This window comes from Cibotium barometz, chromosome 12 (assembly GCF_041138505.1).
Source record: "Cibotium barometz isolate CiBa-2024 chromosome 12, ASM4113850v1, whole genome shotgun sequence".
In the NCBI taxonomy this organism is placed as follows: domain Eukaryota; kingdom Viridiplantae; phylum Streptophyta; class Polypodiopsida; order Cyatheales; family Cibotiaceae; genus Cibotium; species Cibotium barometz.
The window spans coordinates 16055164-16072082 of NC_141057.1; the positions used below are offsets into that span (position 1 = coordinate 16055164).

At 43.2% G+C, this 16919-nt stretch overlaps 1 protein-coding gene across 3 annotated transcripts in view; it reads right to left on the bottom strand.

Annotated features, from left to right (window-relative positions):
• LOC147633124 (DUF21 domain-containing protein At4g14240-like) overlaps positions 1-16919 on the bottom strand; it is a 164159-nt gene that overhangs the window by 106525 nt on the left and 40715 nt on the right. For 2 of the 3 annotated variants that reach the window (XM_086806136.1, XM_086806135.1), the window contains 2 exons: positions 16122-16206; positions 15930-16013 (listed from right to left, as the gene is read on the bottom strand). In XM_086806136.1, the coding sequence (XP_086662262.1) occupies positions 15930-16013; positions 16122-16151 (114 nt within the window). In that variant the 5' untranslated portion in view covers positions 16152-16206. The remainder of the gene's footprint in view (positions 1-15929; positions 16014-16121; positions 16207-16919) is intronic. The other variant, XM_086806134.1, reaches the window with a different exon arrangement.

Sequence of the window (16919 nt, forward strand, 5' to 3'; positions counted from 1 at the left end):
CAATGCACATTGGTGCTTGGTTTGCTTGCAGGTATATTTTGTTGACATGGCACAGAATGCTACAGATGTATTTGGTGTGCTCACCCAGGAGGACAAGTTAAATGGATCTAACTACTCCCCCTGGAGTTTCATGATCCGTAATTTGCTGGTAGCCAAAGGGCTTTGGGGCATCGTGTGTGGTGATGACACACGCCCACTTACCATACAGCCAGCAACGCCTCAAAGGGGAGGTGCTCAAAGAGCTCTTGATGTAGAGCTTGCTCCCACACAAGAGCAGAAGAGATGGGACTCTAGAGATGCACAGGCCATGTCATTGATAGCCCTTTCAGTGAAAATTACTATTATTCCACACATTCGTTCTTGCAAGACATCAAAGCTTGCATGGGACACATTGGAAGAAATGTATCAGGTACGCAACGAGGCAAGAGTTGCCTACTTGAAGAGGCAATTGGATCTTCTTTCTATGGATGAGGGTGACTCCATGGCAGATCATCTCACCAAAGTGAAAGATTTGCAAGAACAATTGCTCAACATTGATGAGGTTATCCCAGACAGACAGATGGTCACCAGCACTCTTCATTCTTTACCACCTTCCTACTTGGGCTTTCACACCTCTCTCAACCTCTCAATGAGAGGAGGTGGTGATCCCGTCACTTTTGAAGAGCTGGTGGGTTTACTCTTGCAGGAAGAGCAAACAAGAGCAAACTTATCAAGTAACCGTGAGGGAGACAAGGCATTTACAGCCAAGGATAAGGGTAAAGCAAAGAGCTTTAAGCATGGGGGACAACAGTCTAGCAAGGCTGGTCATGGACAACCCTCTTCTGGTGGTGAAATGTCTGACAAAGGGGATGCAAACAAGCCCAAAAAGAGGGGCAAATGTCACTACTGCCATAAGCCTGGACACTACATCAGTGAATGTAGGAAGCGGATTGCAAAAGAGAAAAGGAAAGAAGCAGGCAATGCAATAGCAGACTCTTCTAATGGCAAAGCACAGCAATCAGCTAATGTAATCCAAGAAGAGTACACTTTTTTGGTCACATGCACTAGTGGCACACCAAGTGCTTCAGACACTGATATGTCTTGCATTGCATCTGACAGAGACAGAATGCATCGTGGTATTTTGATAGTGGTGCTTCGAGCCACATCACTTCATGCAAAGATGTATTTCAGCACTTGGTTTATGCTTCAAATGGCCGCACTGGATCATATGCAGATCATACCACACATCCAGTAAAGGGAATTGGCAATGTCATACTTATTGCAGCCAATGATGCCAATATTTGTATGAAAAATGTATTGTATGTTCCAGGGATAAAGAAAAATCTGCTCTCTGTCTCAGCCATAAACGACCAAGGTTTAAAGGTTGAATTTGAAGATGGGAAGTGTTTGGTAAAAGACCCATCAAAGGGTTATGAAATAGTCACTTCTGGAACACGATACAAAGGCTTGTGTAAGCTGGACAGCTATGACAAGCGTACTTATGATGCAAATACAGTGGCTGCCCACACTCCTGCTATGCATGATGCAGAGCTATGGCATGCTCGTTTTGGGCATGTAAATTTTCGGAGCTTGATGCTTTTGCAGAAGCATCATATGGTTGATAATATGCCGCCTCTTGAGCCTCCACCAAGGCATGTATGTGAGGGGTGTATTTTGGGAAAGATGCAACGAAAACCATTTCCCAAAGATGAAGCTGTTAGAGCTGAAAGTAAATTACAGCTCATACATGGTGATGTATGTGGTCCAATGCGGACACCATCCAAAGGGGGGCATCTTTACTTCGTCACATTCATTGATGACTACTCCAGGTTTGCTTGGGCTTACCCCTTGAAAGCAAAAGCAGATGTGTTTACATGCTTTCGACACTTTGTAGCAATGGCTGAAAATATGTGTGGATGTAAAGTCCAAACACTCCGCTCAGATAGAGGTGGAGAATACATGTCAAATGCATTCAAGGATTATATGCTTCAAAAGGGCATCAAACACCAATGTATTGTGCCTTATACACCGCAACAGAATGGTATAGCTGAAAGGAAAAATAGATCTCTCATGGAGATGGCAAGATGCATGGTGAAAGCACAAAAGGTGCCTCACAAATTTTGGATGGAAGCTATAATCCGTGCAACTCATGTGTTGAACAGGTGTCCAACAAAAGCTTTGAAAACCATAACACCATTTGAGGCTTGGTATAGCCGAAAGCCAACAGTGGACTATATGCGTACATTTGGGTGTTTGGCATGTGCACATGTGCCAGAACAACTCCGAACAAAGCTAGATGACAAAGCAATGAAATGCATTTTTGTGGGCTACAGCAATGAGAGCAAAGGTTACCGTCTTTATAATCCAACTACACGAAGGAATTTTGTCAGTAGAGATGTGGTATTTGCTGAAAATTCAGAACAGCCCATGTACAGCTTGTATAAAAGCAATGATACAGGCATACAGGACATGTTTGATGGACTTTTACCCATTGCAATTAGGGGGGGATCAGATCAACCAGCCCCTACACTGTAGAACATGTGGAACAGCCAGCCATTCAGCATCCTTCTATGGAAGAAGTGGAAGATCTTGTCAGGGAAGAGCAAACAGCCATAGACACAGCCAAGTCAATGCCAAGATGGTTGCTGAAAACTTTGCAAGAAAGCAAACTTGCAGCTCCACTCACAGGTAGAACAAGGGCTAGTTCCAGCCATGCTTTGAATATACATCGTGGGGAGTCTGCATTAGCAATGGGTGGTCTCTTTGATTCAGAAGAGCCTTCTTCTTATGAAGAAGCACATGAGAATGAGCATTGGTTGCAAGCTATGCAAGCTGAAATTTCTTCTATCATGAAGAACAATACATGGGATCTTGTGGAATTGCCTAAAGGCAAGCATGTCATTGGAACAAAGTGGGTTTACAAAGTCAAAAGAAAGTCTGATGGTACTATTGACAGGTACAAAGCAAGACTTGTGGCTAAAGGCTACTCCCAAAAAAAGAGAATAGATTATGAAGAGACTTTTGCTCCTACTTCCAGAATGACCACAATAAGATTAGTGATTGCATTGGCTGCACATAAAGGATGGATAGTGCATCAATTGGACATCAAAACTGCATTCTTAAATGGCGATTTACAGGAGGAAGTATATGTAAATCAGCCCATTGGTTTTGTAGTTCCTGGTGAGGAACATAAAGTATGCAGGTTACACAAAGCATTGTAGGGGTTAAAGCAAGCTCCAAGAGCTTGGTATGATAAGATACATGCTCATCTAACCAGCCAAGGTTATGTGAATAGTCCAGCTGAAAGCACATTGTATGTGAAGAAAACCGATGCCGATATTCTCATAGTCATCTTGTATGTACATGACATGCTCATTACAGGTACTAGCAAAGCACAAATTTCAGATTTCAAAGCTGATTTGAAAGCTGAATTTGATATGTCAGATTTGGGGCCTTTACACTACTATCTCGGCATACAGTTTATGAATACAGATGATGGCATTGTTATACAGCAAACTAAGTACATAAAAAGTTTGCTAAAAAGGTTTCACATGGATGAATGTAAGCCCATTTCTACTCCGGTAGAACCAGGTGTACAGCTTACTATGCATGATATTGGAGAGCCTTTTGAGGCCGGCATTTACAGCCAGGCAGTGGGATGCCTCATTTACTTATGTAACACGAGGCCAAACATATCTTTTGGGGTGTCTTTGTTGAGCAAATTCATGCACAGCCCAGGCACAAAGCATTGGCAAGCAATCAAACACATTTTTCGTTATCTTAAGGGTACCCTGGATCTTGGTTTGTTCTATCCCAGGGGGGGGACAGCTTGCAGTTTTATGCATACAGTGATTCAGATTGGGCTGGTGATTATGATACCATGCAATCCACCAGTGGGAATTGTTTTTTCTTGGCAGTTCATGCATATCTTGGTTGAGTAAAAAGCAACCCACTGTTGCCACATCTACTTGTGAGATTGAGTACAAGGCAGTCTTTACAGCTACAGTAGATTGTGTATGGTTGAGGAGACTATTGGCTGATCTTCGTGAGTGTCAGCAGACACCCACCACCATTCTCACTGATAGCCAGAGTGCTATGGCCGTGGCACGAAATCCAGTATTTCATGCACGTACCAAGCACATTGCGATTCATTATCACTATGTCAGAGAGAGGCTACATGCAGGGGAGATCAGTTTATCTTACTGCCCTACACAGGATAATGTTGCAGATCTATTCACAAAGGCTTTACCTCGAGAAAAGTTTGAAGCTTTCCGCAAAGCTTTGGGCTTACTCTCATACAGAGAGTGATCTGCTTTCACACTTCCACTACAAGGGGGATTTGTAGGCATATGCTCACTTATGGTAATGCTATGTGTGAACAGGGTAAGCTTAACCAAGGACACTTTTTCCCATGTGGTTTTTCCCTTTGGATATCAAGTGTGAAAGGACACTCTAACATATAATATTTTGTACTTCTATATTATATGGATGTGGCACACATGCAAGGGTTGACTTGCATTTTGTGGATACCACACTTTTGGCTCTCTCTCTCTCTCTCTGTCTCTCATTTTTGTGTGTGAGCTTCTCTATCCTGCACCTAACCCTAATGTGCAGGTTTGTGTGTGTGAGTGTGTGAGTCCAACACCCAACAAGGGACATGGATTTGCAAGCAAGGGGACAGAGTGGAACACATGCACATTTTCAACATAAGACTTGGAGTGGAACCTAAGGAATGGCAAGGTTTTCAATCAAGGTTGCCAAGAAGGAAGGATGACAAGTTTTGGAGTTCATGTGCACACAAGGATGATGACAATCATCAATCAAAGGTCAAAGGATGGAATCTTGTCATCAAGTTTAGCAGGAGGGAATTCCACACGGACAAATCTCATCCCATGGCTAATCCCTGAGTTGGCAGTAAGTTTAGGTTAGATTTAGGTCTCTAGCAAGCTCTGACAAGAAAGGAAGAGGCCCATGCTCATTGTGCCCTGTCGGCCAGGTCATAAGCCCATCAGCAGATAGGGGAAGTCGGCAGCATTAAATGATGTTTAAACTTGTCCACTGCTGGCTGACAGCAGTCGGGTATGTGAGGGGGCAGCCTAAGAGCCTTTAAATAGAAAAGCATTAGTTCAGTCATAGTCATCTGATCCCCCACATGAGGCAAGTCAATAGTCAATGCAGGAGGTCAGAAGTCAGCCCAAAGGACACAGTTCTACAGTCAAAGATCTCTTTTTGTATAATATGATTATACTGAAAACACAGTTCATCTCTCTCTTCTCTCTTTGTCTAATCATTGCCTTTTGCATTAGGGTTCCTCATCAATAGGCTTATGGCTGGCCGCTGGATCAAGTAAGTCAAGGCTTTCGCATGTCAAAGGCATTCAGTTATTTGGTGCGAAAGGAGAATTTCTGTGAAGCAGTATATCACTGTGAAGGCATAGCATATTTCACGGGGTATATTTTGTTCAATTAGCCGGTTAGGGTTTTCAGGGCTTCTGTCTCGCGGCCTATTATGGGAAATTTAGGGCTTCTTGTATTCAGCCAATTTTGGGGGATTTCAGTTAAAGGGCTTCACGTCAAAAAAATTGGGGAATTCTTGGTTGGATTCAAAAGCATCTCAGCACACTTCCGTCCCTTGGTGCATTCAGGAGCATTGGCTCATTTCAGTAAACATTTTTCAGTATTTTCTTATCTGCACATTCAGTTTGGGTGCTACAAGCTCTAAGCACAGGGGGGGGTTCTTTCTGTTTAGTATTTGCAGTTAAGGGATTATGTGTTTATGTGTGGAAAAATGGCACAAGTTGCACCAGATGTCTTAGGTATCTTGGCTCAGGATGACAAGCTAGATGGAACCAACTATAGTCTCTCGAGTTTCATGAGGTGGCCAAAGGGTTATGGGGTATTGTGTCTGGTGAAGAAGTACGCCCGCTCACCATTCAACTAGCTAAGGACAGCTGCTCAAAGAGTAGTTGGAGAACCTGCTGAACCTCCCACTCCTACTGTAGAACAGAGGAGGTGGGATTCAAGAGATGCCCAAGCCATGTCACTGTTAGCTCTTTCAGTAAAGAGGAGCATCATTCCCCACATTGTGTCCGGTGAAGACGTATGCCCTCTCACCATTCAGCTAGCTACACCTCCTCCAAGGACAGCAGTTGGAGAACCTGCTGAACCTCCCGCTCCTAGTGCAGGACAAAGGAGGTGGGATTCAAGAGATGCCCAAGCCATGTCACTGTTAGCTCTTTCAGTAAAGAGGAGCATCATTCCCCACATTTGGTCATGCAGGACAGCCAAGCAGGCTTGGGACACCCCATCTTTCTCTCAATCTTTCCATGAGAGGAGGTGCTAATCCTATTACCTTTGATGAGTTGGTAGGATTATTGTTACAGGAGGAGCAAAAGAAAGCCAATGTTTCTCGTGGTATTGATCAAGCATTTGCAGTCAAAGACCAGGGCAAATTCAGTGCTGATTTTGGACAACCATCTTCACAGAATGATTCGTCAGCTAGAGGAGCAGCCCGGTTTGGCCAATCACATAGATGAGGATTGATCATTCTAACACAAACTTTTGTACATATAAACATTAGCACTACATGGGGGGGTTGTTGGGAATATTCACATTAGTTGGTAGTGGATAACTGTAATATTTAGGGGGTTAGGATTAAATAGAAGTGCTAGGGGATAGTGATTCAGGCAAAGCATTGAGAACCATAGAAACAAGTGAACTGTCAGGTATCACCTCATTAATGTTGATTAACTCCTCTCACAAATCCTTAACACAGGTAAGAAATGCATCCATAGAATCACCCTCAGTCATATGCTCCATGTCAAGCTTTTTGATAAGCTACATGGGCTTCATTGCAAATCTGATCCCATGCACCCTTAGTAGAAGTACATGAACGGATATATGAGGAATGACTTGCCGTCTACATGAGAAAGCAATCAATGCATGGGCCTGCGCATCTTTAGCATCCCATCTGAGTTGTTTCTATGTAGAAGGGACAGGTGCAGGCGGTGCACTCCCACTGGAATCAACAGTGGACCCCCTTGATGTGCTAGCTGCACATGCAAGACCAACTGGTCTTAACTCTGCACCAAATACATATACCAATTAATTCTTTGCAACCAGTACATGCTTCATCATATATGCCCACATGGGAATATATGCCCACATGGGATAGTTAGTCCCGTCAGATTCGAATGACTCCACGAGGTTTGGAGGCATTCAAGAACCTCAAGGTGCCTTTAATCAGAAGCACCTTGTTTAGCACTTGCCTCGTGGGATGAACCATTTCAGGTGATCACCGATGCGAGTAACATCGCAATTGGAGGTGTATTTCAACAGAATGGTCATCCAGTAGCTTACATGTCTCGTAAGTTACTGCCCGCAGAGAAAAACTACTCAGTCTATGATCGTGAACTCCTAGCAATTATACAGGCCTTGAAACATTGGAAACATTTTCTGTATGGCCGCGACTTTGAGGTTCGCACTGACCATCAGGCATAACGCTAGATTCAGACAATGCCAAGTGCACAATGGAGTGATCGACAACACCGCTGGAGTCAGATGTTCCAGCAATTCGGTGGTGTGATTGAGTACCTTCCAGGAAAGCCAATGCCTTGAGCAAGAAGGGACACGTGACTACGATTCAAACCACTAGACTCGATCTTGTTGGTACAGGACTGGATGACATGAAACACACGTACGCGGATTCCGAGGAATTCGATACACAGTGGGAACAGGCATTGGATGCCACAGGACCATGCCACTTTCTGATACGCGATGGTTGGCTTTTCTACAAAGGCCGATTGTGTCATGAAGTCGTTCAGGGCAGCTCTTCTCCATGATGACCATGACACCATTACAGGTCGTCATAGGGACATGAATTCGACTCTGCAAAAATTGGAACAGCAATATTATTAGCCAAAGATGAGGCGAGATGTGTTTTCATATGTACAACGCTGTGATATTTGTCAAAAGGTGAAAGCTCCTCATGGAAAGAAGATAGGATTGTTACAACCCTTGCCAATTCCTAAGGGTCCTTTCCAAGATATTTCAATGGACTTTGTCACGAATCCGCCTCCCAGTCCGAGTAAGCGTAATACACAGTGCTTAACTATTGTTGATAGGTTTAGCAAATTTGTTATGCTTATTCCTTGCAGGGCCAATGTGACCGCCGAGGATGTTGCCCAATTGTTCATTCGGCATTGGTACCCGATTGGCGGGATTCCTAGGACCATAGTGTCAGACCGCGATGCCAAGTTTACCAGTTATTTTTGGAGGGCATTGTTTGATAACTTTGGTACTAAATTGAATTTTTCCAGTGCATTCCACCCACAGACAGACGGCCAGACAGAGATATACAACGAGTTGGCCTTTGATGTGCTGAAGTGTTATGTCCACGATCAGCAAGGTAAGTGGAAATCATATTTGCCTTTTGTTCAAGCTGTTTTGAATGATTCTTTTTCTTCAACCTATTGACAGGACTTCATATGAGGCAACATTTGGAAGACCTTTCCAGTCATTGTTGACCTTCAGTACCTGAAGCGAACAGAGTAACGGAGTCTTACCAGGAGATTTTAGAGTCAGTTAAAGACAGGTTGGCTAAAGCGCAAGAGGCCTACACTCGACAGGCCAATAAAGACCGAAGGGATATGAAGTTTTGGAAGGGGATTGGGTTTGTCTTCGCATTATGAAGCACAGGTTGAAACAGGTGAGCAAGCGATGCCCAAAGTTATCTTTCAGGAGCTTTGGACCTTTTCCCATCAGGAAAAAGATTAATGAGGTGTCTACGTAGTTAAAGCTACCTCCGAGTTGGACTATGCACAATGTGTTTCACGGCAGTTGGTTAAAGCTATATGCAGGTCCTATCCCATCAAAAGTCAAAGACGAAGCGGAACCAGATATTGTTGATGAAGCAGAAGTTATGGTTCCATAACAGATCCTTCTGCACCGTTTCTAGCATGGCTAAAGCCGAAGACTAAGATTGTTCCTCACTAAGTTTCATGACCGAGGGACCCACGAAGCGGTATGGCTCGACAAAGAGTTTTTCGAAGACTATCCGACGTTATTGACGGATTATTTGGAGATTATGCAGCTTCCGTCAAGTTAAGCAGAAGGGGATGTCACATGCATCCCGCACTTGGATGCCACGTAGACATCTATATACAGAAGGTGCAGGAGCTGGGATGGTGAACTGGTCCAATGTGAGCCCAGTCCGGGACAAGTCAGCCAGGGATCCATCTCAGTCGTCCGAGGTCAAGTGCATTGTCCTGCACATGAGTCCAAGGTCAGGTGTGCACTGACCTGCACATGAAACAATGCCAGTCCGCGCTGTGAGTCTCTCTCTAGAATGATGTCAGGGATTCTGTGTATCTGGTATGGTACCGGATGCCAGATCACTGAGTAGTTAGTTAGGGCTTGACTATAGGAAAAGGGGCCAGCCTATAGGACTACCCCGGATCTGAGTGTGGGCATGGGGATGGTGTGAAACCACCCCCATGAGGACCAGGAAGGTCCTGGCTGTATCCACCAGCCATGGGTAGGCCATGGAGGGCTGTAGGACAGCCCTAGGGGCAGGCCAGGGATAGCCGAGTGGTTATCCAGCCCTAGGAGGGGTGTAGGGGAAGTAAGGGGCAGCCCATACAGGCTGCCCAACCTCACGGTACTTGCAAAATCAATACCCAGCCTCTTGGAATTCAGGCACATGATGCCCAGCCATCTAGGGAATGAAGCGCAGCTTTTTATGTGTTATTTTCAGCATTTAATGCCGATTTTACAGTCGTCGGCTGGCAGAAAGTGAACTGGCCACCTGGATTAATGCTGGCCGACTCCTCATCCTGGAGTAGTATAAATAGATGAGCCACAATCCCATTGTTTCATCTCATATTTCACCAAGAGCTCAAGTATACAAGGGCTAGGACAGCCAAGAAGTTGCTAAGCAAGGGGTGAAGGACTGTAGGTCAAGGGCAGAGTTTTCTCAGCCAAGAAAGGTCAAGATTTCTGTATTTTCTTTTCAGATTTACATCATTCTAATAAAGCAAATACACCATCCATGGTGGGGGCCCTACAGAGGGTATTTGGGACCCAATACTGTGTCCTCTCCATCTCTCCCTCTCTCTCTCTATTTTCTGCACATCTTCATTCAGTTTGAGCATTAATTCCGTCACGAAAAAAGTGCTGATTTCTGAGCATTGAAGTTACCGATCTTCTCCTAAGCTTCCGCATGTTACATCTCTCTATGCTACTAATCAGTATTCTTAAACTTATTAAGGCCTAGTAAAGAGAATCAAATAAGAAGAAATAACTCTAAAATGATCTCTATACACTTTCTATAAGCTATCCCAGCCAAGCTCTGATACCATGTTGAAAATCATGGATCTAGGGCGGCTCATAGTAAGTGATTATAGACATGATTAATAAAACTAATAAGATAATTAAAAAGCTAAGCAAGATGTTAACAAAATGATATGCTCACAAAATGTCACATAATCTCATTGCAATAATCAAGTTCCATATATCCATATTTATAGTCTTGGGAAGGACTCCAATCCATGCTTTTTGTGCACCCTAGTGTCAACCATGCGTTCATTAATGCTCACACTACATGTGCAACCTTGTGCTTTCCATGTGTCACCTTTTGACCATTGACTTCACCTTTTACAAATGACCATACAAATCAACCTTTGATATTAGACCCTTAGTCTATTCCTTGTGCATGTTTTTTCTCTTGTTCATGTGACTAACTCCCTACCTCTTCCTTGTGCTCTTTGGCACCACATATCTCAACATTTGTACATTATGAATATACTGAATACTCAGCTATCTCTCTCTCTCTCTCTCTCTTCTCTCTCTTTTGCATGCTTTTTACATCAGTACATTCCCAGATTATGTTTAGGGCTGAAAGAAGACTCCCAAAGCTTCCGCATGTAACACTAACCTTCTCTCCTTCACTGTTTGTTGTTTACACTCCATAGCCATGTATTTCTTCGACCCGCCATAGCTATAGCTCTACCATGAAATTTAACAATTAACCCTTGGTTGATCGCTCATGTCATCATTGTACCGGACCAACAAGATTTAATGCAGGAACACGCTCTTATAAGGCTGTCCACACTCACTTAGAATGTGGAAGATTCACTTAAAAATGACATTTTTCATCATTACTTCATGGAAAAGTGTCACGTGCACGCCCGTGCCATGGCTACTCCTGTGCATGAACAATCTTAATCCTTGATTAGTCATCAATTAAGTCAACATCAGAATCCTCATCATCATCAGCATTAGCACCTACAGTATCTGTAAACCTTTTGTACCATATTAAAATACAAAAACCCTGACACCAATCTCTCTCTTCTTCTCTCTCCTGTGTCTTAATCATGCTTATTTAGCATCTTGTTCTTAATTAGGTTTAGGGCTGTGGATCAGTACAGCAAGGCTCCCGTGCATGCAACATTTAGCACCCTTAACCTCTCTAGGCCAATATCCGTACATTGCACCTGCATCCGTACAGTATGATTACGTATAGGTCGCACATGCTGCTAGTGTCAGCTGTACCTGCTGCACATGATGTATTTGCTGGACTGTACCTGATTTTTGTACAACCATACTGTGTCGTGCTTGTATTACTATTTGTACACGCTGATTTGAAGGCTATAGCTGTTGTACCAGCCCTATACCTATTGAACTGGTTTTCTTCTTGTACCGATAGTGTTGGGGCTGAATTCGTTATGTTGGTTGCAGGTCAACTATTGGTGAATTGTATGGGATAATCTCACAAGAACCCTAGTTATTGGGTGAGCCCCCAAAGCTTGTGTAAAGAAAATACTCCTTGGTAATAAAAATATCCAAGGTGTGGGAGGAGAGGGTGGGGTGGGGCGGGGGGAGGGGGGGGGGCGGCCCCATTGTGGTGCATCACATGTGCAAGCTCCATTTTCTGCTTTATGTGGATGTCTTCAGTTTTTATGTTTTTATTCAAAGTGATTATGGATGTGTTAAGGCTGCGGCCATGTTGAATGGTATTGACAAGTGTGTCAAACGCCCTAGTCCCCTGAGAGAGTTCTCCGCAAGGCAACTTCATTGGTATCATAGCACAGCCTTCCTAGTAGTTTTTATGTTTTTAGTCAAAGTGATTATGGATATGTGGTAAGGCTACAGCAGTTTAATGTTTAATAAGCATTGATGGTATTGAAAAGTGTGTCAAAGGCCCTAGTCCCCCGAGAGAGTTTGCCAGAGCACAGCTTCATTGGTATCATAGCACAGCCTTCCTCGCAATTATAAGGCCGGCAAAGATCACAAGTGGGGACCACACTTGCCATCAATGCTATTAAGCATGGCCAACCAGTTTAGAGATTTATGTTGCAAGAGCAAGAAAGTGTCAACTGTCATGCAAAGGACATCTTACGGATGTGAGAAGTATCTCTTGACAAGTCAAATCCCACATGGATGTTAAGGCATAACAATCTATGTGCTGCTGACAACACTTTGGACAAACTCGGCAAAGGAAAGGTACGTATTTTTCCAATAAATACTCGAATTAATATTCCCTTTTAACTTAGCTAAAAGTTTGGTGTGCTTATCACGCTTTTTGAATAAAGAAGGTGATAAGACTAACCCTTGTACAAGGAGTAGTATGTTGTTTGCCTTGAGTTGTTTCAAGGCAACATTGTCAATGGCTAAAATCTGGGTATCTATGGTATACATGATTATTATATTTACGTGGAGTGTAAGTGGGAGAGTGAACTTGAGCCCACCTCTCCTCCAAGGCAGTGTTGCATAGAAACGCGTTTCATATAGGTTTGAAACGTACGAAACGTTTCAAAACGTTTCGTCTTGTACGAAACGCGTTTTTTATTCATCATGAATATTTTAATACCATACAGCCTGCTGCATCGAATCATTTCGTACCTTCTCTGTGCGACGCGTTTCCTAGTGGCGACCACCTGTACTTTTTCGCTGTTTTGTGTGCCAGCTTGCCACATCGAATCAACACCCGTGTCAGCCCGCCTACTCCTTGGTGTCCTTGGACCTTGTGGAGGTCTTCTAAAGGGGTAATGTCATGTTTTTGCTTTATGTTGGTTTTCTCTGCACAACTTACAAAGCAGCACGTTTTTTTCTCTTCCATCAATATTTATGACATATCTTCCTCCCCTTGCTCTATTGTTAACCAAGATGACAGTTAAAATCATGAATCATAAAATGAGATTACTTTATGTTATGTGTCGCACTTGCAGGGCCAACAATCTGCATTTGTCCCCGCCTTGTAGGATGCCTTGAACAGGTGATTCTCTTTGGAACAATGTCACCTTCGGGTCTAAATATGGTGGCTCGGGCTCCAGAAAGTGGAAATGCAACTTTTGTGCTGATAAGCACCATGGCAGTGTCCCGGGCTAAAGGCACATTTGTCACAAACAAAGGGTTTTGGCATCGGGCCATGTAAGCATGTGCCACAAGAAATCTATGATAGCCTAAAGGCTTGGAAGGCCATGTAGCTAGGTATCCCCCTCGAGGATATCCCCCTCGTGATTTGTGATATCATCATATCTTACATGTATTTTGTTTTTATTGAAATGAATTCAATGTGGTCTCTTATAAGTTATGTCAATAGTTTTTTCTTTTGTATATTTCAAGTTAAAAATATACATGCTTTTTCTATTTTGTATGAAACCTTTTTGTACCCGTTTCTTACCTTTTATGAAACGTTTCAAAACGTATGAAACCCGTTTCATACTTGCCGTTTCAGAAACGCCTGGCAACACTGCTCCAAGGTGTGGCCAGAGTAGCAACACGGAGTGCAAGTTGGCAGAGTGGACATGGCACTCTATTCGCAGGAGACTTGGGTCTACACCCAGGATCATGTGGGCTGGCGATCTATTGGCCGCAGACTTATGTCTATGCTGACTACCAATAGGAACTCCTTGGAGAGATTGTCACTACTGGGACATTCTCTACATTTTAAGCCTATGGCAACGCCCATAGTGCTGATCATGACGCCTGGATTGGCAGGGGACTTATGTCGATGAGTCTGGTCAGCCTAGGGACTTGACGTCTACACCCAGATCCAATGAAGGCCTATCTGGACACTCTTCGTTCTATATCTGCATGCACACTCATCCGGTCTTCTGCCACTAGCCCTAACTCTCACGTGCTTTGATTGGAGGTCAATGGAGGGTAGTATGTGCTTGGTGTAACACTAGGGATTGGGAAATGCACGCTGCTCCTTGGGGAGAGATTCGACACCAAAACTTATTCGTTTGGATATACACTTGGACTATGATGGTTATCTCACATATGAATTATTCCATTGGCACATGATTTATTCCATTGGCATACGATTTATCTCATTGGTTATTGACACAAAGCTGACTCTTGTGCCTATGTCTCACATGACTTTGTGGAATTTCCGAAAGGATTTGGTTTATATCAAGTATTTGGATACATGAAGACTTATGTTGTCTTGCCCATTCATTTGGGAGATGATTATGATCTCTAGACTTCTAAAACTTGGTTAAAGCGCTCGAGATAGTTCTGGAGGCACAATCATGGTCATTTGACCTTAGGTGTCACGTGAGAAAACATCGTGATGAGCACCCAAGGATTTGGAAGGACTTAGCATAGGAACAAGCTCTTAAAAGGCTGTCCACACTCACTTAGACTGTGGAAGGACAAATTATTGTGTGGGCACCTCGCGTTTTGAATGATGTTCACATTCACTTACTATGGATGGACAAAATACCCCGTGGGCACCTCATGAGTCTTAGCTTTCACATGCTTTGGCTGAGATTTGATCTTTGGGGCACCCAGGAAGGTGTGCAAGAACAAGACATGCACGTGGGTTCACAATGTGGGCACCAAACAGTAGGTCGGCCCTCTTTTATTATTCAAAACAATTGTAGTAGTACAAGTACAACACGTTACAATAGTGCGGAAATCAGTTACAATCTAGCAAATATATCACGGGCAGTAGGTATGGACCATCTCAACATCCATCACGGCCTATACCGAATCGTACGGACTGTACAGACACGTACTGAAGCAGGTGCAGTGTACAGAGTGTGGAGTAGAAAGGTTCAGGGTGCTGAAAATGCATGTGCAATGCCTTTTCTATCTAGTGATGATGAAAACGTCGTTTTAAAAAATGTTCATTTAGCCTTGGCCATGCATTCCCACTCTTGCCAAGTGTGCACCGGCTGATTTGAAGGCTGCACTACTGTACCAGCCATTTGTGTACCAACTCGTGTACCTATTGAACCGGTTGTTTTCTTGTTGTCCCAGTGGTGTTGGGGCTAAATTCATTATGTTGGCTGCGGGTCAACTATTAGCATTGGATGCCACACCTGTAGAGGCTGCCATGGTATCAGTTGTGTATCATTTGACCATCTTCATATTTATATGGTTTCGTATTATCAGAAGTTGTATGGGATAATGTTTGATAATCTGGCAAGAACCCTACTTCTTGGGTGATCCCCCAAAGCTTGTATCTTCATATTCATATGGTTACATATTATCAGAAGTTGTATGAGATAATCCGGCAAGAACCCTAGTTCTTGGGTGAGCCCCTGAAGCTTGTATAAATAAATTACTACTTGGTAATAAAAATATCCAAGGAGGGGTTGGCCCATTCCAAAACCAATGTGGTGTCACATGTGCAAGCTCCAATTTTTAGCTTTATGTGGATGTCTTCAGTTTTTATGTTTTTACGCAAAGTGATTATGAATATGCGTTAAGGTTATGGCCATGTTTAATGTTTAATAAGCATTGATGGTATTGAAAAGTGAGTCAAAGGCCCTCGGCGAGTTCCATGCAAGGTACTTTCATCATCATGAATCAGATGATGAAACAAAGCAAATTAATTATACACCATTGCCTATGAGCAGCCTGGACTCTCATTGTGGGCACCTGACCACATGTACAGGAATTACCCAGCAATATTGTTAGCTATTGAAAGAGGTTTCATACCTCACCAAAGGCCAGAACAAAAGTCACAGATAGAATAATTGCAACCACCGTGTTGAAGATGTTGTCCAAGAATAAAGGGAGTGCCTGCAAAATGACTCCATTTAGGCCACAGAAACAAAGAATGTATTCGAATGTAGGCATATACCCATGCTACCAAAATGACAACAAATAAGATGAAGGAAAAAGAAGAACCTCCACACCTCCATGGCAACAGCGTTGCATAGCAGAAGTGTTACTAACAGTTGATGTTGCTTCTTCACCACTGGGAAAATGGTCGCTGCATGAAAGTACCCACAAAAAAATAATTGTGAATGGTTGATCACAATGCAACAAAGAGCAATTGAAACCTACACCCTTTCTCAAGGGAATTTAATCCCACGTTGGGGGGTGTAGGGTGTGTGCATATGCATCCTATGTTTAACATGTGCTCGCATGCAGGGGGGTGTGCGTGAGAGTGCACATGTGTGTGTGGAGACGTGAATATGAATGTGAATGTCCATGCACACACGTGTGCTCGCACGCACACAGGAAAGAAAGAAATATTTATGAACTGCTGTGGGACAAAATGGCCTATGAGACCAAAATAGTACTGTGTATACAATCTATAATAGAAGATGCCCACAAAGAAAGAAAGAAAGATATATTAACGTCTTCAAAAGATCACAAGGGTCTATGAAACCAAAAGTTACAATGAATCCATGAGCAACTGAATCATGGAGTAACAAACTGAAAATGAAACAAGAACTAAATGAAAACTGAGCTATCACTGTCAAAATTTTCAAAGAAAGCCGTATGTGCTACACCTAGGCTCAACAATAAAAGTGCAATACATCCTCATAAATAGAGATACAATCCACAGGGGAAATACGTGTGTGGCAAGGTCAAGTGCCAGGGGTGGTCAGTAACGCCAGGATGAAATAAAATAGATAAAAGAAAATACTGAATGCTGTTCATTCTGGTAACAGTCGTCTCTATCGAGAACCCCATCTA